Raw genomic sequence first — 20,362 nt, 5'->3', positions numbered from 1 at the left:
CAGCAGACTGCCTTGGGCCCCGGAGACAGCCCCGTCGACAAAAGCAATCATCCTTCAGGAAATCAGCCCTCGTCCTATCCCTCCTCGCCGCGCCTGCTGCTATGGCCCAGGAGTGCATTTCTCTCGCCGGTTCCACTATGTGTCCGGCTTTTAATACGTCCTCGGTTTCTACCACCAAGGCTTTGACCGATCACTTGTACGTGGACCCTGAAATGGGCCCTATCTGTGCTATCAAAAGCTAACAAGCGCTACCCAGTTCTTTCCTCTCCTACGTATCAGATACCCAGTCTTTTGACGACCGGTTACGGACCTACATTGGCACCGAGTATGCGCAGCAAAAGTACGTTGAGGCAATAGGATATACATGATATGCAAGGGATGCTGACCGCGCCTACAGATACCAAGATAATCTGGGATGCTCGTCTGTAAACTTGACAAACACTACAGACCTCTACGCGCGGTACACAACGACGGTCATCTGCAACGCCATCGTCCAGCTCTCGATATCACCGTGTGGTTTATCTACAAACGATTCGGTACCGCTGTGTGCAGACAACTGTGTAAGTTGATGAATGGGCTTACACAAACTAATCTCAGATCGCTAATCATTTCTCAGGCGCAATTCGCTACTAGTGAACAGGAGATAATAGCAAGTCCTGAGATTTGCGGATCCTCTGGCAACAACGCGGTAGCCCAGATTCGATCCGACTTCACCATCTGTTCTCTCCCCAAAGGATCGTTAACCCAGGACTGTATAAACGCCGCTGAGAACGAGCCCCTGGACTGCGGCTATCAGTCAAACTTGCAGGGCTTGTGCTCGTACTGTTCTGCCAGTTCGCCAAACTCGACAGATTCGTGCTGTGTAAACTCGAACGTCAATTCGCGCTGTGTAGGCGTCCATCTACCAACAACGACATCGATGCCTCCTCTGTTTACTGGGACGACCTCGACTGCGACCTCCAGCCCAACTGGCACTACCGCGGCAGCGGCTGCTGGCGGTAGTTCCCATGGCCTCTCAGGAGGTGCTATTGCGGGCATTGTCATTGGATCGATACTCGGTGCTGCATTGATCCTCGCTGCTGTTATTTTCTTTTGTCTCCGCCTCCGCAAGAGACAAGACAGCCAGGCTGGCAGTGTCTTCAACCAGCCTTCGCCCTCACGAGCAGCTGCAGGACCTCCAATGACCTACAACACCGACGGTCCCCACGCGCCACCGCCTTCCATTGTCCCTGGTGCACGCGTTGCCCGCATGTCGGCGCTCGAAGGAACCTCCAGTTCATCCGGTAATCAGGCCGGTGGCGCTGCTGTTGCAGGCATTGGCGCCTTCCGCCAGGAACGCCAGCCCTCGCCTGACAGCTACAACCGCTCCCCCGACTCGAACCGCAGCCTCGCCGTCGGCAACATCTCCAAGCGCGACGGGTCCCTCTCCAGTCACTCCGCCCTCAGCGGCAGCAACGCCCACTCCTCACCAAACTCTGGCGGCGACCAGTTCTCCAGCCCGGAAGGCCCCACCTCTGGTCAATCCGAACAGCTCCAGTTCTTTAAAGACTACTACTCTCAAGACGAGATCCGGCCTAACGACACCGTTGCGACTCTCTGGGCTTACGCACCTCGCGCCAACGACGAGTTCGAGCTTGAGCGTGGCGACATGCTCAAGGTCGTTGGCATCTGGGACGATGGGTGGGCGACGGGCGTCAAGCTCACCGAGAACGCAGAGCAGTGGGAGGCGCGGCGCACCATCCAGCGCGACTCGGGCGTCAGCAACGGGAGCAGGAGGAGCGGCATCGCGGGCGAGAGCGAGATCAAGGCGTTCCCACTCGTTTGTGTGTGTCTGCCACAGCACTGGCGGAAGACTATCGAGGGGGATACGAGCGACTCTGGGGGCGCGGGCGGCCCGCCGCCGCAGCCGAGTCCGTAATCGCATCGCCCTGAGACGACTGATTCCTTCTGAAGAACCGAGGTTCTGATATTTATGCCGGCACGATGATGGCGATTACGCGGACTGAAAGCAAGCCGTTTTTTTTTCATACCTCTTTTTGTTTTCTAGAGGCGTTCAGCAAGGCGCCTGCTTTTGTTTTTGGAAAGAAGGAAAGACTACGCAAACCCCCGATTTGGATTGAGTGGGAGCGAACGAGCGAGCGGTACTGCATTTGCATCAACACGCGAAAGAAACCCCAGCTGACCAAAGCGGCTTAATCGAGTAACATCGTAATTCTTAATCCGAAATATCATATTCTACCTACCCACCCACCCACCGACCTGCCATCGAACCAACCGCTTCAATACTCGATCGAATAACTCTTCACACCTCGTCATAAACACCTTCTCAGACTCCGACCGAATTCTCTTTCCGACTTGTCGACCGACCTATTCTCTTTTCTTGTTCACGAAACACACACGCTTGGGCCGCACCACCGCTCACCTTTTCCCGTTCATACGCATCTACACTTACCTTATTCTCATTCTTGTCCTTTTTCCTTTTCTGTCATGGCGGAGAATGTGTAGATGTTGTTCTATACCCGCTCGGTTCCTTCCTCTCTACCTACTGGAGAATGAGGGACCGGCTTTTTCGGTTCTAAAGACGAGTGGGCTTTTTGAATTGGTGGACTTGTGGGTTTTTGGATGAGGGAGAGAGGAAGGAAGGAAGTGTATATAGGAGCCGATGAGGGGAAAGGGGTGGGGGCTAATACCGCTCGTGTGAAAGAGTCGAGGACGAACTAGGCGGACGGTAGATAGCACCCGCGAGCGTACCGCAGTTGATGGAATCAATGGTGCTGGATTGCCGCCTATTTCTTGTGGTGTGTGTGTGTGTGTGTGTGTGTTCGTGCAGCAGTCAGTCAGTCAGTCCGTCAGTCACTATGCTCAAGCTCCTTCAAGCAGCAGGCCTTCGTAAAAAAACCCCCGGCTTTCGTAAGTTACCGCCACCCGCGCCGCGCTTTTTCTCAGCCATCGCCCTGCCTCTGGCCTTCAACCCCTCCCTCCCTCCCTCCCTCCCTCCCTCCCTCCCTCAGAACACCCATATCCAACATCCATCGAAATGCAAACCTTCCTCAGCACAGACCCGGCTGCATCGACCGCTTGCTTGGTTCTACATCACCGCCATCACCGACGCGAAGCTCGTGCGTTCGTATGTCTAACCCGCATTTTAGCCAGACGAACTGGCCGAAATGACGGCCGAAGCGCCAGGCGATCGGTTCAAACGGCGCAGTCGGGTGATGGACGGACTGCCGGGATTGAGAGGGATATCGATGGTAGGATTCCTAGGGTGTGCCGATGTATGGGGAGAGCGAGGAGCGCAGGGGTGGGATAAGTGGTAGAGTCAGTGCTGCGGCTTTGAGATACGAGGGAGAGAGGGAGGGAGGGGAAGGGGAAGGGGAAGGGAGCGGATGGGTAGGGTGGGTGGGTGGGTAAGTCTCCCGCTTCCGCTCGCGCTCCCGCTCCCCTCTCAAAGGGGCGGCGGTGTGTGCTAAGAACGCGAGGGGGGGCGAGGCTGGCTGCGTGTGGGCATATCGCATCGTTGTGGAGCTGCGGTAGTGAGGGGGGGGGGGGGGGTTTCGATGCGTCTGCTGCCAGGGTGGCTCATTCATCGTACAAATTTATATACACTGTGCTTATCTCCAACATGCTTCATTTTCATTGGCCGCGTAGATTCCCCTTTTTCCCGACGTCTCACTGGGATCCAGAAACCCGACCACACATAGCCCCACGCTTCTCTTTGCGCATTCCTTTTTTCCCTATTACTCGTAGCTGCGGCCTACCTCACCGCCGACAGCTTCCGCGGGAACAACCTCCACCTCGACTTCGTCGCAACCGGCCGCTCCTCCGGCTTCTTCCCCCCTTCCTCCAACCCGCTTTCAAACTGCGCCAGCCTCTCATCCCTCCCCACATCCTCCCCCGACTTCTCCCTCTGAATTCTCCTTAGTGTCTCCTGCGCATTTGACACTGTCTGCTGCCGCTGCAGCAACACCCTCTGCAGCTGCAACCCCACCCGCACCTCCGCCGCCTCGTCCATAAACACGCGCTGCACCACATCAATCGCCGAGCACACGCGCGGTATGTCCTCCGAGATCTGGAAGAAGTCGCACTCGGCGTGCGGGTCCGCGCCGTGCGCGAGCAGCAGTTCTGCGATGTCGCTCGCACGCTTCGTGTGCGCTTTCGCAGTCGCTTGGTAGGAGTTCTCCATGAGGTAGCGGAGGAAGTCCTGCCAGGGGGACGAGTTATCGAAAGGGGCGTTGGGGTCGGCGCCGTGGGCGAGGAGGAGCGCGACGAGGGCGGGGTCGACGAGGAAGTTTCCCAGCACGGGGAAGAAGGTGTAGGAGAGGAGGGGGCGGCCGGGTTTCTGGGTGATGGCGGTGGCGACGGTGGCGGCGGCGGCGGCGCCGTGGGAGGCCAGTTTTGCGGCGGCGTAGTGGTGCAGGTTGTGCCGGATGGCGAGGGCGAGGAAGGTGTCGCGCCAGCGCAGCGAGCGCTGGAAGTCGGTGGGCCAGAATTCGGACCAGTGCGAGTCTGGGAAGAGGGGCCGGCCGTTGTAGCGGGGTTGGGGCTTTGCTTGTACTCGTTGGTGGAAATGCTCGGAGACGGATTTGTCGAGTTCGTCGAGGAGAGTGGTTTGCGCTCGGCCTAGTTTCTGCTCTGCGTACGAGGCGTATCGGAGCGTTGATAGGATTAGGTCCCATGGGCATCCTATTTCTCTGCGGCCGGCGGGAGAGGTCCAAGTCTTGATTTGAAGGACTAGTGATTTGAGGACTGCGTGCTCTACTGTGAAGTCCTCGTCTGTGTTCTTCTTCACAATTTCAGACCAAATTTCTAGCTTCGTCAGATACTGGAGAACAGAGTCGTGTGCATATTGGATCCTTCGGTTCCCGGAATTGACACTTTCAGGGGTGCCTACATCGTGACTATCTTTCTTGGTCAAGGTGAGATCCTCGCTGCAAAACTCGATGAGCCCTCCGCAGCAGTTTTCTAGCCAGCTCCCGACCTTGTCCCGCCTCTCGCAGATTTCGCTTGCTGATAACGGATTATTTGAAGCAATGAGATGATGGCTTTGGTCGTCCTCGAATGCGAATGAAAGGTTTGTTGAGCAGATATTTGGAAAGTATTCGCGCAACACGTCCCGTTTCTTCTGGTAAGACTGCCAATGTTGGAATACTTGGAAGATCTTGGAGCCTTGACAGCTAAGACGCGGTCCGACTTTGCCTAGGACGTGCGCGTAGAGAGCATCTAGGTCGATTGGCTGTTCTGGGGGGTTGCTCTTGGAGTTTGATGGTTGATCGCGAATGTCGCGTCCCCCAAGCGAAGCGGGAATAATGACATTTTCAACAGGTGCCGTCTTCATCGAGTGCATTACACTTTTGATCAATACGTGTTTACGCCAACGAGGGTAGCTAAAGAGATAGTTTCCGCGCCAGAGGTGCAATGTGTAGCGTGCGACACGGACTCCAAGTCCTGAGATCCCCGAGGCTTTCGAGAAGTGGGACCGGCTAGATGTGCCGACATTCCAGGAGCTACAGACAATAAGGAATGGACGTCTACAGCAACTCGGCTAGATATTGTAGGAAGAAAGAGACTCGGAGAATGGCACTTGATTCGAAGATGAAAAGCTGATGATTACGGTGGCCTGATGGCGAGAGAACATGGCGGAGCAGACGTAGCCATCGATGCCCAATACTGGCGCCAATCTCTCAGCAGGTGGATGATCAGGGATTGCCTCGTGATTTGGCAGGTGGTGGGTCTGACGCAATGATTGGCATCTGAGGCAGATCCTTATTCGACAAGGAAACGTATCTGTGTCATAATGAAGCGCAAGTCGCTCAGCATACCACCTGGAGCTCCGGGCAGTGTTCTGGTACGGTAGTGTAATGGCGAGGGCATGTTATTGAGGTGCTATGGGATGATTTTGCGACGACAACGACGGGTTGTTTACAAGAAAGTAGTGGAGAGGTGAAGTCCGTGTGGTCCGAATGCGAGGATCTCTGCGCTCGGACCATCATCGCCAAAATTAGATATCAGGATATGCGGTCCGTTGACTGTAGAGGATACAAAGCACGTACCAGAGGCCAGTTAGGTGAGCGCTGACTTCGTCATGCACTCGTGCTAATGGGAAATGGGATGAACCATAAAGTGAGGCATTGCACTTAATATAACATGTGAATTAGTCCTTCAAATTAGAACAAGCATTCAATGTATTAAAAGAGGGGTGTTGAATTTGACTGATAGCAGGACTAAAAGACGACACGCATCCCTTCCTATGGTAGACCATTACCAAAGCTAGTAATTCGCATAACAAGTCTTGCCCTATTAAGAGCTAAGATGCCTTCAGATTCTGCCTCCTAGACGGTTTCCTTCTCCTCAACCGTTTGCTCCTTTATCGGTTGCTCCTTGTTCCCCTTGGCACCAATCATAGCCAGCCTCTCTCGTTCAATCACTGAAGTGATGCTGACATTTCTTGCTCCCTTCTCTTGGGCCCGTCTGACCTCCGCAATCTCCGCATCCAGACGCGAGTTGCCCTTGCTAGTCTTCCATGCATGTGGTCCATCCTTGGAGAACAGCAGCTCGATCTCCTCGATTGTCTTTCCGCATGTCTCAGGATACGTCAAGTAGAACTGAGCAGCCGCGCCGAGGCAAAGCACGCCAAAGACGATGAACGACTTCCACAGAATGTTTCGAAATGCCGGCGGGATGAAGAGGCCGAGCGCAAAGTTGAAGAGCCAGTTGCCCACAGCTGAGATACCCATGCCTGTTGCGCGGGTTTCCAGAGACCAGACTTCGGCGGCGTAGATCCAGCAGATGGGCGCGAGGGTGAGGGCGTAGATGATGATGAGAATGTAGCAGAAAGCAATGACGGTGTACGATGCACTTCCCGTCACTCTCATTAAGACGTTCAGGTTGCCGTCCACTCCCCCTGCATACTGTTAGATCACGTTGGCAGAAGCGACGGAAGATATAAGATGAAATGACATACCAGGGACGTATTCGTAGTGGGCACCAAGGGTTCCGCCGACAACGAAATGGCAAATGCCCATACCGAGCGCGCCATACACGAGTAATGGCCGTCGGCCAATCTTATCAACCATAAAGAACATGATTGTGGTGAAAATGATGAAGAGTGCGTATTGGACACCCGACGAGATTAGGTTCACGTTACCCGTAAGATTGGCCATTTGAAACACGTAGACGATGTAATAGCTGAAGTACATGGTTAGCGTACTAGTTCGATTTGAAGAAGTCTTTGAGAGAACTCATACGTCATGACGTTGGCGCCGCTCAATTGCTGCCATGCTTGCACGGTGAAGCCAGCCATGGTCCTTCGCCACATGCCGTTGCGAAAGAATTTCTTCCAGCCTTTGCCAGCAAGCCTTTCGGCTGCAAGAACGGCGACGATTTCCTCGTATTCGGCAATGACCATGGGATCTTGTGTGTCCCCACCAGCCTGAATTTTCGCAAGTATATGGATCGCTTCGTCCGTGCGATCGACTTTGGCGAGCCAGCGAGGAGATCTGGGAAGGAATGGCAGTCCACACATGAGAAGCACGCATGGGACGAACTGGATGCCCCAAGCAGTTCTAAATGAGGCGTTGCCTGGGATAAAGGAGCATCCATAGCCGATGAAGTACATGATAAGGATGCCCCATTCGATGGCGAGTTGCTGGATGAGGATGATGGCGCCGCGCTTGTCGTGTCTTGCGATCTCGGCGAGATAGACTGGAACTTGGGACGAGGTAATGCCAACTGTGACGCCGTTGAGTACGCGTCCAGCAATGAGCATTCCGCGCCCATTGCAAGCCACTTGGATAGTGGTGCCGACGAGCCACCATAGACAGGCAAACATGACTGAGTCTCTCCGGCCAATCTTGTCTGATATAGGACCAGCGATAATGCTGCCAAATATCTAAAGTGTGTTAGCATTGTAGAGGTGTATCAGTCATTGAGATGAGCCTTACAGAGCCAGCGGCAAGAGCAGAGCCGATTGTACCTTGAATCACACCATGGGGATTGTCGAAATAATCACTAGCCTCATCGTTAGTCTTCTTGAATGGCAAGAGATACGACGAGGACCTTACATGTACTGCTTAGTCCCTATGATGGCGGACATAGACGAAATATCAAATCCGAAGAGCATCCCGCCCATAGTCTACGGTTTTGTTAGCATGAAAGTAAGGACCAGGGGAGTTGGAGTACGCTTACAGCAATCATGGCGAGAAAGTAGACATTGTATGTCTTTGGTGTGTTTAAGAGCTTCATGCTGGCAACTGTTTTCAGGATGGCACACGAGGTGTAAACATGTCCTACAGCACAGGTCGTCCAGTCGACGGTGAGCTAGCTCATATACACATCTCCGCAAAGCATAGAGCAAATCCTTCCCTACTGGAGCCATTTCCCCATCTAAGTGACGCAAGGATAGAGGCACAACATGGTGTCACAAACCACCTCAGATTCAGGGTATACGGTTGGTGAATGAACCCGCTTAACGAGTTTAGCGAGGGAAATAGGACAAATGAAACGTTTGCCGGTACACTAGCCGGTGGCAGCCATGCGTCCATGGCTTCAGTTTCGGGAAATGGTTGCACGAAGTTTAGGACGTGGTGATTGTGATTGGCGGATTAATATATTCGCGTAGAATTAGATCAGCGACACCAGGTGTCGTTGAAGTACCGAGACTCACCAAGCTCCAAACAGATGAGCTTACTTTCAGCCTCTCAAGCCGCCACTCACGCCAGCATGAAGGGTTAGTTGAGCTGCTCCGAGGAAGTGCCTCCACATGGGAAATCCGGCCAATATGGGGTCGTGATAGTGGTGATGGCGGAGAAAGTGGCGGGGAACCGTGGAATCTCCAAACAGGATGACCCCTGAAAGCGAGCACGTGACTGCATATTTATCTCTCAGTCCGCGACTTCTCCCGACACTTCCAGATTGTACCAGTTCTGTCACTTACATCTTCATCCATCTTAGTGCATTCCTGAGCTTGGCATTTTCGAATGGTAGTGCATATCACTTGTAACCACCGCAAAGATCAGTGCTCGGAAAGTGGATCCTGCATGAATCCATGGATATTTGCGAACTTGCAGCACATCATGAGAGCAAGCGTGCCAGCACACGTCAAAATAACGCTTGAGTCTTGAGAGACATGTTTTTGAGGCATTAAAAAGTTAAGAGCACGTATTGTGCAGCACTGATGGCAAGACTTCCTTACAAGAGGGATACTGAATTAATACAACGGATCGTCAGAGACTGCTCAGCCTGGACTACTTGAAACAAACTAGACCACGTTTAGCGATTTCTTAATTGACCTGTTTAGTTGCGGTACACCTTCCAGCGATAGGTACTCCAACTTTCGTGTTGTGCTTCAAGGTTGTGCACGGGCCTCCGCTCAAGAATTCTAACGATCCTACCTGTCTACAGATTCTTTGCACCCAGACCGCTCTTTACCACGTGGCACATACGTGCAGAGTGCCTCGTATGACGCTAACGGTATCTTACGGTTGACGCCGGCACCCGGCCACCGCTCTATTTACGTCCGAGCTCAACATTGAGGGCTTTCAGATGACGAACCAGTGTCGGACATACAACATCGATACACCACAATCCACGACACCAAGGAGCCCTTTGTGACCACCCTCTACACGAAACTAACCCGGCGATGTCACTATTCTTTTCTCAGCCCTATTTCGGGCCGCCAGTAACCCCCTATTGGGGTGCTCCAAATTCAAATGCAAAGTTCGTAATGAATATCCGACGCTTCCGATTCGCGTTTCCACGCGTCCAATTCCTAACATTTGTGTAGTTTTTGCGAAGAGGTACCTAGGAAACAAAGGACTCCCTTCTATGCCATTTGCTGTGTACTAAACTTAGCATAGGACTACATTGTTACCTCTTACATTGCTGAATTTGTGAATACTGTGACGAACATATCATACGGTATGCTTCAATTTACTCATGAGCCTTCTAACATTCGAGTCCTAATTCTATACCAGTCATATATGGAGCTCATGGACTTAGTCGTCTCCGAGGGAAACCTGACGGCCCCTTGTCGTTTCTTGGCTTTCCGTACTGGGGTCTCATTGGCGTTGGAGTCCTTTCAGCATACTTCCATGCGACTTTGAAATACCACAGCCAGATGTGTAAGCTTTTAATCTCTCGATATTCAGTCTCCAAAAACGATCGTAGTTGCAAAGCTTTCATCTTTCCTCTCGCGCACCGTTTCTTCTATCGCATAGTCTTACTTCTTTACTCATGAGCATGTGATTGCAACTAGAACTGCTCATTAGATTCAGTAAGCTAAGTTCGTATACACAGGCGACGATACAAGCATGCTTGTAGCAACTGGATTCGTTCTCAACCGCGCTTTTACCTTTGACGTTTCTCCATCCACGCGCCGTATCCGCTCTCTCGGACTTCTCGCAATACTTACGGCGGTCACGATATATCACTGCGCCGCAGATGAGATATTAGTGCACGTTGTGACTTTTGGAATCATGGTTGTTTTAGTTGGGATAAGGACGAAGCAGCTAGTCAACGCTCGCATCACCGACTTGGATGAGAAAAGACGGGTGAAGAAGCTGGTGAACTTTGGCACAGGTAAGACCCTCTTATTTGTGATTCTATATCTCCATTCGTCCAAAGAACAGCCCTTCTAACTTACCTAGCGATGTCTGGTATTGGTTACTTCCTTTGGAACATTGATATGCACTTGTGCCCGATGCTCCTATCTCTTCGGCACAAAGTCGGTCTACCTTTCGGCATTTTTTTGGAGCTACACGGCTGGTGGCACATGTAAGCGCCGCATCATGTTTAGACGTAGAGGAGACACTCGCTAATTCAAGTAGCCTGACCGCCATCGGCGCATACACCTTCATGATTTTGGTTGAGCATCTTACGACAGATAAGACAGACCGCGCGGAAGACTTCTTATGGCCACTCAAAGGCTCGTTGGATAATTCCAAAGATCAGGAGAAGAAGAACTAGACCGATATTGGATGTAGGATGTCCTCAGTGGAAGGACTGTCCACCAGGAAAGGTTGAGGAATACGGCCTGTAGACAACATACGTAATGCATATAGAGTGAGGTCGCTCTGTGGAAGTTGGCTCTTAGAGGAGCCAATAATATTCAGCTTTCACAGTATCAGATACCTACCAGAGCTAACTCCCGGAATATTTCCGCATCCATCGTACAATACATGCCCTGTCGAGAGAGCTCTCAAGGATCTCCTGATGACACATGCTCTTTACTCATGACCCTACTCTTGTGTGTGTGGAATCTCGCTCCGGTCGAGAAATGTCCCCACAACTCCGTGCTTCCTTGTACCTGCATGAATAAAAGCGGCGCAACCCGCACCCCGAGGATTCTTACCAGCCTACCTAGGCACTTTATTCTGAGCATTTTTACCAACCGCGAACCTTAACGTTAAACCCGGTGGCCTGTAACCGTGTTTTTGCGCGCTTAAACCTCGCCCCGGCCGAGAAACCTCTTCTCAACTCCGTATTACCCTGTACCTGCATGAACAGAGGATCTTCACGACCCGCAGCTAGCAACCCGAGACTTTTTGCAGACTTAAGCTGGACCCTTAGACGTCCCACTCAGATCGTTTATGCTATAACCGTCCAATCAAGGTCGACGCAGTGCCGGTGTGATGGTATTTGGGCGGCAGGCAGTCAGTCCGACGGTGTGGAGATAGGCGGTGTTAGCCAGAAAACAAATTCAAGAGGTGGGGGTGACGACATAATGCTTCGTACATCCAGCTGGACTCTAGAATATAAATCCACCTTGTGCTCCCACTTCAGTAACACTTTCAATTAGTAAGAAGTCTACACAAGCTGTACCAATCTCAACCCGAGTCTCCTCAGTATCACTTTGCCTCAGATCAGAAGTATCTCACAACACCACGTTCAAGATGAAGACAGTTCAGCTCGTCGGCAAGGAAGTAGGCCAGGTGGGCTATGGGCTCATGGGTAAGACTTCACATGGCAAACGCCAACTTTAACCAGGTCAAAATTGTGGTTTTAACTAGATACACCACAGGTCTAACATGGCGCCCCAGCCCACCCTCCCAGGCCCAGTCCTTCAAAGCCATGCGCGCCGCCCTCGCCCACGGCGCCAACTTCTGGAACGGCGGCGAAATCTACGGCTCCCCAGAGCGCAACTCGCTGCATCTCCTCAGCGAGTATTTCACGCAGTATCCCGACGACGCGGACAAGGTGGTGCTGTCGATCAAGGGCGCGCTGCTTCCCGGCCAGATGGTGCCGGATAGCAGCGCGAAGAATATAAAGCGCAGCATCGACGAGTGCTTGCGGTTTCTGGATGGGAAGAAGAGTCTGGACTTGTTCGAGTGTGCGCGATTGGACGGGAAGACGGATATCGAGGATGTGGTAGCGACGATTGGGGAGTACGTGAAGGCAGGCAAGGTCGGAGGCATCAGCTTGAGCGAAGTCAGTGCGAAGACGATTCGGAGGGCGGCGAAGGTGCAGAAAATCGCTGCCGTGGAGGTGGAGTTTTCGCTCTGGGCGACGGACTTGCTGGAGAATGGGGTCGCGGAGGCTTGCAAGGAGCACGATATCCCGATCATCGCTTATTCGCCACTGGGTAGAGGGTTCTTGGTATGCATTCTACTATTCGTCTATTATCTAGGAGAACACGCCGCTGACAAGCTTTTTAGACCGGGCAATACAAGTCCTTCGACGATCTTCCAGCAGACTCAATGCTCAGATCCTACCCTCGATTCCAGCCTGATGTCTTCGACGAGAACTTGAAGCTAGTCAGGGAGGTTGAGACTATTGCGAAGCAGAAGAGCGTCACGCCTGCTCAGATTGCGATCTCTTGGATTCTCGCGAAGAGCGGACAGGACGGCTATCCTGTCATCATCCCTATCCCCGGAGCTACTACCGAGGAGCGCATCAACGAGAACATGAACCCTATACCCCTAACTAAGAAGGATGTGGCCGCTATCGATGATGCCCTTAAGAGGGTCACGGTGAAGGGTAACAGGTACCCAGACGCTGGCATGCATCACGTCGACATGTAGGAGGGAGGAGAGTTTCACATTGTGTGATCATATCTACTGAATGCAATCGTATTAGCGCCTTGAACCGTGAATCTTGTGAGAAAAGCTGTGTGGGTGATTGGAATATCAGATCAAGTGTAGCTTTAGGTGTATCGGCATTCGGCTTCGCAGAAGCAAAACCGTTGGCATTGCAGAACTCTATTTTGTTCATCATAACAGAGTGGATAAGGAGTGAATGCATTGCTTACAATGTGTAGGGGTTAGTTGTAACTAGTGTCGGCGGGTGCTCGAGAGGAGAATTTGGATGGACAAACGAAAAGGCGTGGCGAAGGTTTGCGCTGACCGCCAAGCCACCGTCGGCGTCGTGGTTCTTCCGTGATTAGCAACGTGTTCTGATTGGAGTAGTGCAGCTACGCCCTCGGACTTCTTCATTCAGTGTTCTTACATATTACTATCGCGGATCGAACTGTTCGAGCCAATAGAACGGGGGCCAACGGTTATATCAAGTAATCATTAGCAACACAATAATTGACCTACAAAAGAACTCTGAAAAGCCCGGGCACGGACACTTTTTCGATTCGTGTGCAACCAATCTTGCTATCGCCGGACGAATAGTTCCGGTCAAGAGTACAAGGTCAATCAGCTATATTAAGCTCCATTAGACACACATTTATAGAGCTCCAGAACCTTGTGAAGAACTCGTATTCTTTCGCTATGAAAATCCTCATCACCGGCGCCACAGGTAAAATTGGACGGCAGTCCCTCCTACAATTTCTCCAGCATCCCAGTATCACCTCTGTCGTATCGCTATCTCGACGTCACATACCCAGCGAGTCGCTCCCCAATAGCGAGAAGTTCAAGAATGTGATCGTCAAGGACTTCAGCAACTGGAGCCAAGAAATCATGGAGATCATCAAAGATGCAGATGCGATGTTCTGGTAAGCCCCCACCCCCACCTCTCCAAAGGAACGCGAGAAAGGACTTATGGTTTCCTACAGGGCAATGGGCACCAACGATGCATCATCAGGGCCGAACTTCGACTGGCCAGTGGCATTCCAGGCCGCCATGTTGAAAGCCCGCGAAGCACAGTCCCGCACGACTCGGTTCAGATTTATTTTTTGCAGCGGGAAGTTCGTTGTCCAAAACCAGGACGCATGGCTTTTCTTTTTGCCTGGAGCAAGAAAGCTCAAAGTAAAACCCGCCTCTTTCACATTTGCGTTTCCAAAACTGGCTGACATCCACCCCAGGGCCGTACTGAAGTCGTTTGTCTTGAGTTCGCAATAGAGCATAAGGATGTTTGGCAGACGTTCGTTGTCAAACCTGGAGGGTTCATTACTCCGGACATGTTTGGAAGGCGGCTGTTGCCGATGCTAATGGGCGACTTGGTGATCGATTGTGATGAGTTCAGCGCATATATTGCCGAATTGATAGCGACGGGAAAAGAAGAGGAAGGGCTAATATACAATAAACGAATGGTTGGAAAGGGAAGAGAATTGCTACAGACGAAAACGGACAGAACTTGACTCGTTGGGGATTCCCTAAGCTTAGTTGGAAGAACTTCAGGTCGGTTGTAGGAATAGACGAAGAGGCGTAGTGCTAGTTTAGACATCCTAACATTGTTTACGAGGGAAAACTGACAGGAAGCCGAGAGCTTGTAAGTGACCAGGCTAGTATACAAGTCTAGATTATGCAATGTAGCTAGGACTCTCAATTTATGTAGCTCCTGTGCGTATTAGATGTTCTAGCTTTGTGAATTAGTTTCATCTGCCATCTGCCTCACTAAATACTTTGCCGAAAATATTGAATACAACGCATTGAACAGCCTGTAAGATTTGCGGGATCACCATCTCAGATGGTTGTTATACTGCATTGGGTTTGTGCACGCCAAGAGTTACTGCCAAGCTTTTATGAACGGGTACCAAATACCATCGCGTCTATCTCCACGCCCTCCTCACATCCCTCTCACCAGCTCACAATGGAGTCGCCCGGGTCAGTTCTGTCAGACTACGCATCCGACGACTTCCCTGAAGACGTCAAGGGCCGGCGACTGAGTTTCGATTCTCATGACCGCGAACGCAGCGGACCCCCGAAAAAGCGACAGCGAGTGACCAGACGCGCGACTTCAGATCCCCCAGCTGCGCACCACCCGGGATACGACGATGCCGACCTCTCAGAAGACACTGACGGCAGCGTGCCGGCATCGCCAACCCACCCAAGCCATATGATCGGCGAGGATGACTACGGCCAGGAGCAAATCACCTACTGCAAGTGGGAGGGCTGTGAAGCAGGAGACCTAGGCAATATGGATAGGCTGGTTGATCATCTTCACGAGGACCATATTGGCTTACGGCAGAAGAAGTACGCCTGCGAATGGTCTGACTGCAATAGGAAGGGGATTCCGCACGCCAGCGGATATGCTCTGAGGGCGCACATGAGGAGCCACACGCGGGAGAAGCCATTCTATTGCACTTTGCCCGGTAAGTAGATTGCACGTCGATCAGTTTGCGAGCTTGATATTCAAATGGAAGCCTCGCGGTTGACACCTGAGGATGGTTTCTAACTTATACGCAGAATGCGACCGATCGTTCACTCGCTCTGACGCTCTTGCGAAGCATATGCGCACCGTTCACGAGACCGAAGCGCTGCGACCCTCTGACCCTGTTCCGAAGCACCACTCCTCGAATCCCTCGAACCGCTTCCAGCGCCTCAAGCTTGTCTTGAATAAGGGCATGGGCAACGGCCCCGAAAAATCCTCTACGCCAACTCCAGCGTCGCCGTCATCTCACCCACCTCCTAGCGCAACCGCAGCGACGAATCCCGAATACGAGTATGTGCACAACAACATCATATACACGAATGACCCTGCGTCACCTAACGGGCCGCCGCTGGTGAACTTTCCACCCGACATTCAATTCACACCCTCTGAGCTTGCTCTCCCTGCGCCAGAGCTCTTCCGTCTACTTCGACGACAGCTGGTCTGGGCACAACAAGAAGCCGAAGAGCTGAAGGCTGAAGCCGAAATCCTAGAAAGGAAACGTAAGGATGAATGGATTGCGAAGGAGCTTCTCCTCGAGAACGCGATGGAAGCCGAAGTCGCGCGTGGTCTAAGAAAGGAGGAAGAAGCTGGAACAGAGGATCAAGAAAGGGTCAAGAAGATGATAATCGAGGACGTTGACCCCAGCTTGCTGCTTGAGATCGAAGGCAAGACGCCGTGGTGGCGAGAAGAGTCACTTCTACGGAAGCAGAGGGATGACGTCGCGGTGAAGCCGGAACCTTCGAATGCGTATCCTCCCGACGGCCCAAAGTGGCATGAGCATGAAGATGCGACTGTGGCCCAGGAGGGAGCTCTAGAGACGCCTCAGGAGGCACCTCTGTGATATTCGATATTGATTGACTGTGGGTAAAACACTGGCTATGGACATGCTCGATCGAAAAGGCGTATGGGCTTTTGGAAGCAATTATAGAAAAGGCATCTAAGTTCGGGATCAGCCGTCTGATACTTTAGGCATTCTCTTTTGCAACTGCATTATCGGTTCTTGTAAGATGATTATTAAAAGAAGTAATACCAATTCTTAGCTTTTCCTGCATACTATAAACATAGGGAGTCGAGAAGGACGGAGTCAAGACACAACTTCTTGCGTTTTAGACATTATTTTCTAATCATTTTGAGTCTACACTCATATGTACGTTTCTGAAGCACCAGACAGAGCAATCGAAAGTTATTCCGATGACGCCAACGGTAATGTGGAGACTCAAAAAGTGTCTCCACTCATCTACTACTGCTCGACGAGCGTTAACCATTTGAGAGACCTGCAAGGAACGTCATCGATGATTTTGGACATTCTCTAAGCTCCCCGGACCAGCTCAAATACCGTTTTCTTGAAAAGGAAAAAGTCGTAAAATGACTTGTGCTTGCTAAGCGTTGTCAGTCTTGCAACTCCCTACATAAATAATTGGTCCCCAAAGCTCACTTTCTTTGTCACAGCACTAAGAACCTCAAACAACGCCATGGATTTCCACAGACCAATTAACCCCTCCAACCTCTTCTCCGCAAACGGGCTTGTGGTCGCAATTACGGGCGGCGGCAGTGGTTCGTATTTTCATCTTCGCAGCTACCCCACCACCCCACCTTCGTAACCATTAAGTATGTACTAACCTCACGTCCAGGAATTGGCCTCGAAATCGCGGCCGCCCTCCACCAGAACGGTGCAAAGCGCATATACCTCCTCGGTCGCCGCCGCGAGGTTCTGGATAGCGCCGTCAAAACGCTCACAAGCTCCCCAGCCGCACCTCCAGCTGCTTCCGATGACGTCGCTACGATCGTGCCGGTGCCGTGCGATATCACGTCTCCCGATTCCATCAAAGCCGCAGTCGCAAAGGTAGAGACGACTGATGGATTTGTTGATGTGCTGGTCAACAGTGCCGGCGTGATTGGCCCCAAGCACTCAGACTTCTACGAACAAGACAGTGTTGAGGGCTTGCGAGACGTCATGCTGCGAGATTGGAACTTGTGGGAGACGACAATGGCGACTAATACGTCTTCTGTGATTGGGGTGTCGGCGGCCTTCCTCCCGCTCCTCGAGGCCGCCAATCGACGCCGAGGATGGGAAGCAGGGAAGCTCACTCGCGCGAGGACTCAGACGCTTCCAGAGAAGGAGGGTGATCCCCAAGCCAAGGTGGACGAAGATGATCAGAGATTGGCGCACATTATCACTATCGCGAGTGTGGGCAGTTTCATGAGGAAGCTTACGGCCGGGCTGGCCTACAATGCGAGCAAAGCGGCAGCTGCGCATCTGGGCAAGATGATGGCTACGATGTTCGCAGAGTGGGGCATTAGGAGCAATGTTGTTGCACCTGGGCGTGAGTGCTTTCGTCCCATCTTTTCTCTTGAGAGTGGATACTGATAGAGTGGTCGATTGCAGCATACCCTAGCGACATGACGACAAAGATGGCGAGAGCATTTCCTCCCAATGAGCTTCCCGCCGGAAGAATGGGCAACGAGCTAGACATAGCGAGCTTGATCCTCTTCTTAGTTGGTAAGGGCGGTGCGTACATCAATGGCACGGTCCAAGTGACGGATGGCGGTAGGCTGGGTGTGTTCCCTTCCACGTACTAGACGCTGTCACAGCTTGAGGTATGATAAACAGCGGCTCTGCTCATTAACAATCCTTCACTTTAAATGATGCTACTGATGCCGCTGTTTGAAATGGCCTAGCGAGTGGATTGACTAGCTGAAAATACTTCAACACTAAGACGTTCAGCGCTCCTTTTTACTTGTATGGGCATAAATCAAGAACCTTTGGGAATAGACGGTGGGACCTAAATCTACCTCGATTCATCATGCTGTTAACATCACTCACCGATCTCCTACGCTCCCTGCTTCAACTTTCCTACCTCCACTCCCTCTTCCACCATTCTCTTACGCCCCTACTCATATTCCAAATAGGCCGCCGCTCCTGGCCTCCACGCGCTCTGCTATCACGGCACCCTTCACAGCTTCATCGCCTGAGGTCTTCGTTTTCCGTGTGAGAGCATGGCGGCGCTTCAGGAGGTAAGCGAGCCGAGAAGAATTCCCCGTGCTCGGTGGCAAGGGGAAGGAACCAGGGGTGGCTCTGCTTGAATAGGTCGCAGGCGATGCGAGTGGTCCCAGTACTGCCGCAGTTGCGACAGGTTAGGGTGCTTTGGCAACGCATATCGGTTCTGGCAAGTTTGTTATATTTAAGGGCTTGATGTGAAGTTTAAAAATTTTGGTAAGGAAGTAGCAAAGAGGAGGGGATTTATCTGGGAAAGGTGTCATACTTGCCAGCGTAGAGTGATTTGGCGGTGTGCTAACTATCACGTGGAATGAAGAAGAAAGAGGTAACTATCGCCCGTAGTCCTATCCTGGAGTCGTCAATTCTTATTCGTTAAGCGGCTGATCTAGTCCTCAGACTCTGCTCCCTACTCCATCCGCATCAACACTATCGAGCATCAATATCCCATATCGCCCAACCTCTCTGACCTCCCCTCAAGACCCCATAATACCCCTAACACCCCTCTTCCTCCGCCTCCCGAGTCACTCTCCTTCTCTTTGTTTCTCTCCCGTCCCCAGTTTGGGATCCCGCCCCTGAGAAGCAAGCGCCACGCCTCGGTCATTACTGGGCTGCAACACTCCCGACATGGCTAAGGGCCGCAATAGCTGGAGTTATTTTGCTTGACTGGACACGGGGGCGCATTGTGAGGGAAAGGGGGTTAGCGGGAGGGAGGTAGACTTTGGAGATTGATGGTAACCGCCCTTAGTTCTAGTGCTAGGGGGGTGTAGGCGGTGCAGTAAAAGGCTCCGATGTGGTAAAAGGCTCTGGTGCTGCACTAGTGGACATAACTTTTTTTTTCTTTGTGTATTGGGGCTTAGAGTGGATGCTTAAGGTAAAATTTGGAAATTTCGTAGCGTAGCGGAGGAAGAGGAGGGAGTTTATGTATTCAGTCGAAGCCCTCGCAGTGGTAGCTTTTGGTGATGTGGTGAAAGGGTGATAGTAAGGTGTTACTCGGACAACGTAGTAGAGTTAAGATCAGCTTCGCAGAAGTATCATCACAGTATCATCATCACCCACAGTCAGAACGACTTTTGTTCATAAGTCAAGTTTCTTTCATTCTATCTAGTCCTACCCACTCTCTCGCTATTCCCAATCCAGAAAATGTGTAAAGTAACCAATCCTACCATGGATTTGACCTTCACCATCTTCTAGGTCTTCTCCGGGCCCTCGCCTGCCCCTAAAGCTTTGTCTTCCAACAAATCCTGGCCCTCCTCCAGAGCCTCGCTCGCCCCCAAAGCTTTGTCCTCCTTCATATCCTCGCCCGCCTCTAGATCCTTGCCCACTGCCGAAGCTTTGTCCTCCTTCATTGCCGCCGTTGTCTCCGCCTCCGCCTCCGCCTCCGCCTCCGCCTCCGCCTCCGCCTCCACCTCGGCTCGATTCGTAATTCAGCATACGCCTATTGAAGATGCATTGTCCACACGGCATTTGATGTTCCGAAACCCTATTTTCCCCAGCTGGACATGGAGGTGCGTTGGGAGGGAGAAAGTTGTCCAAGTCAAATTGGGGGTACATGTAAACCATGGGAACGCAGGCCTTTCTCCAGCTGCCAGACGTTGAGCAAATGGGGCAGGTAGTGAAACCGCGCTTGCACATTTTGATGGCTCTTTGTGGTGTATGGTTTTCGGTTTGGATTCCTAGTCGTGATGGTGTTTAATGTTTTAATTTTAGGATTTAAGGTTGATGAAAGAAGAGGAGTGAGTAAGATGAGGAAGGAATATATATTCGAGATTCTGGGAGACCGGCGCGTGGGACGTGATGTGGCTGCCAACACACTGGTGACCTTGGATTCGAACA

The 20,362-nt window shown here is 51.9% G+C and overlaps 8 protein-coding genes across 8 annotated transcripts; 6 read left to right on the top strand and 2 right to left on the bottom strand.

The window, feature by feature from the left end:
• Positions 1–101: 101 nt before the first annotated feature.
• Positions 102–1,918, top strand: BDZ99DRAFT_396908 (uncharacterized protein; the record flags this gene model as incomplete). The annotated part of the gene is made up of 4 exons (XM_033716021.1): positions 102–196; positions 257–340; positions 398–560; positions 617–1,918. 4 exons carry the CDS (start codon positions 102–104, stop codon positions 1,916–1,918), a joined length of 1,644 nt encoding a protein of 547 aa, XP_033571736.1.
• A 1,836-nt stretch (positions 1,919–3,754) lies between these two features.
• BDZ99DRAFT_525126 (uncharacterized protein) lies at positions 3,755–5,335 on the bottom strand (the record flags this gene model as incomplete). Its single annotated transcript, XM_033725975.1, has 1 exon — positions 3,755–5,335. The coding sequence occupies one exon, from the start codon at positions 5,333–5,335 to the stop codon at positions 3,755–3,757; it is 1,581 nt and encodes a 526-aa protein (XP_033571735.1).
• A 925-nt stretch (positions 5,336–6,260) lies between these two features.
• BDZ99DRAFT_451190 (general substrate transporter) lies at positions 6,261–8,241 on the bottom strand (the record flags this gene model as incomplete). The annotated part of the gene is made up of 6 exons (XM_033718196.1): positions 6,261–6,908; positions 6,936–7,185; positions 7,245–7,888; positions 7,941–8,007; positions 8,061–8,131; positions 8,185–8,241. 6 exons carry the CDS (start codon positions 8,239–8,241, stop codon positions 6,330–6,332), a joined length of 1,668 nt encoding a protein of 555 aa, XP_033571734.1. The 3' UTR covers positions 6,261–6,329.
• A 1,208-nt stretch (positions 8,242–9,449) lies between these two features.
• BDZ99DRAFT_467025 (alkaline phytoceramidase) lies at positions 9,450–11,200 on the top strand. Its single transcript, XM_033720924.1, has 7 exons — positions 9,450–9,714; positions 9,782–9,794; positions 9,855–9,915; positions 9,972–10,118; positions 10,294–10,575; positions 10,644–10,770; positions 10,824–11,200. The coding sequence occupies exons 1-7, from the start codon at positions 9,638–9,640 to the stop codon at positions 10,960–10,962; spliced, it is 846 nt and encodes a 281-aa protein (XP_033571733.1). The 5' UTR covers positions 9,450–9,637; the 3' UTR covers positions 10,963–11,200.
• A 688-nt stretch (positions 11,201–11,888) lies between these two features.
• Positions 11,889–13,016, top strand: BDZ99DRAFT_396808 (Aldo/keto reductase; the record flags this gene model as incomplete). Its single annotated transcript, XM_033716016.1, has 3 exons — positions 11,889–11,946; positions 12,017–12,591; positions 12,651–13,016. 3 exons carry the CDS (start codon positions 11,889–11,891, stop codon positions 13,014–13,016), a joined length of 999 nt encoding a protein of 332 aa, XP_033571732.1.
• Positions 13,017–13,491: 475 nt separating this feature from the next.
• Positions 13,492–14,725, top strand: BDZ99DRAFT_467023 (uncharacterized protein). The gene is made up of 3 exons (XM_033720923.1): positions 13,492–13,933; positions 13,994–14,186; positions 14,243–14,725. The coding sequence occupies exons 1-3, from the start codon at positions 13,710–13,712 to the stop codon at positions 14,516–14,518; spliced, it is 693 nt and encodes a 230-aa protein (XP_033571731.1). The 5' UTR covers positions 13,492–13,709; the 3' UTR covers positions 14,519–14,725.
• Positions 14,726–14,970: 245 nt separating this feature from the next.
• On the top strand, positions 14,971–16,372 carry BDZ99DRAFT_396944 (uncharacterized protein; the record flags this gene model as incomplete). Its single annotated transcript, XM_033716022.1, has 2 exons — positions 14,971–15,472; positions 15,567–16,372. The coding sequence occupies 2 exons, from the start codon at positions 14,971–14,973 to the stop codon at positions 16,370–16,372; spliced, it is 1,308 nt and encodes a 435-aa protein (XP_033571730.1).
• A 631-nt stretch (positions 16,373–17,003) lies between these two features.
• On the top strand, positions 17,004–18,111 carry BDZ99DRAFT_396969 (NAD(P)-binding protein; the record flags this gene model as incomplete). The annotated part of the gene is made up of 3 exons (XM_033716023.1): positions 17,004–17,085; positions 17,163–17,855; positions 17,918–18,111. 3 exons carry the CDS (start codon positions 17,004–17,006, stop codon positions 18,109–18,111), a joined length of 969 nt encoding a protein of 322 aa, XP_033571729.1.
• Between the last annotated feature and the right edge of the window lie 2,251 nt (positions 18,112–20,362).

Source organism: Mytilinidion resinicola (genome assembly GCF_010093595.1).
Source record: "Mytilinidion resinicola strain CBS 304.34 unplaced genomic scaffold BDZ99scaffold_20, whole genome shotgun sequence".
Classification (NCBI taxonomy): Eukaryota; Fungi; Ascomycota; class Dothideomycetes; order Mytilinidiales; family Mytilinidiaceae; genus Mytilinidion; species Mytilinidion resinicola.
This window is presented reverse-complemented; position numbering and strand designations above follow the sequence as displayed.

Coding starts and splice junctions, on each gene's coding strand:
- BDZ99DRAFT_467025 (XM_033720924.1), top strand. CDS start 9,638: ATGTCACTATTCTTTTCTCAGCCCTATTTCGGGCCGCCAGTAACCCCC. Junction 10,119..10,293: donor GAAATACCACAGCCAGATGT/GTAAGCTTTTAA, acceptor TCGTATACACAG/GCGACGATACAAGCATGCTT. Junction 10,576..10,643: donor GCTGGTGAACTTTGGCACAG/GTAAGACCCTCT, acceptor TAACTTACCTAG/CGATGTCTGGTATTGGTTAC.
- BDZ99DRAFT_467023 (XM_033720923.1), top strand. CDS start 13,710: ATGAAAATCCTCATCACCGGCGCCACAGGTAAAATTGGACGGCAGTCC. Junction 13,934..13,993: donor GATGCAGATGCGATGTTCTG/GTAAGCCCCCAC, acceptor GGTTTCCTACAG/GGCAATGGGCACCAACGATG. Junction 14,187..14,242: donor CTGGAGCAAGAAAGCTCAAA/GTAAAACCCGCC, acceptor CATCCACCCCAG/GGCCGTACTGAAGTCGTTTG.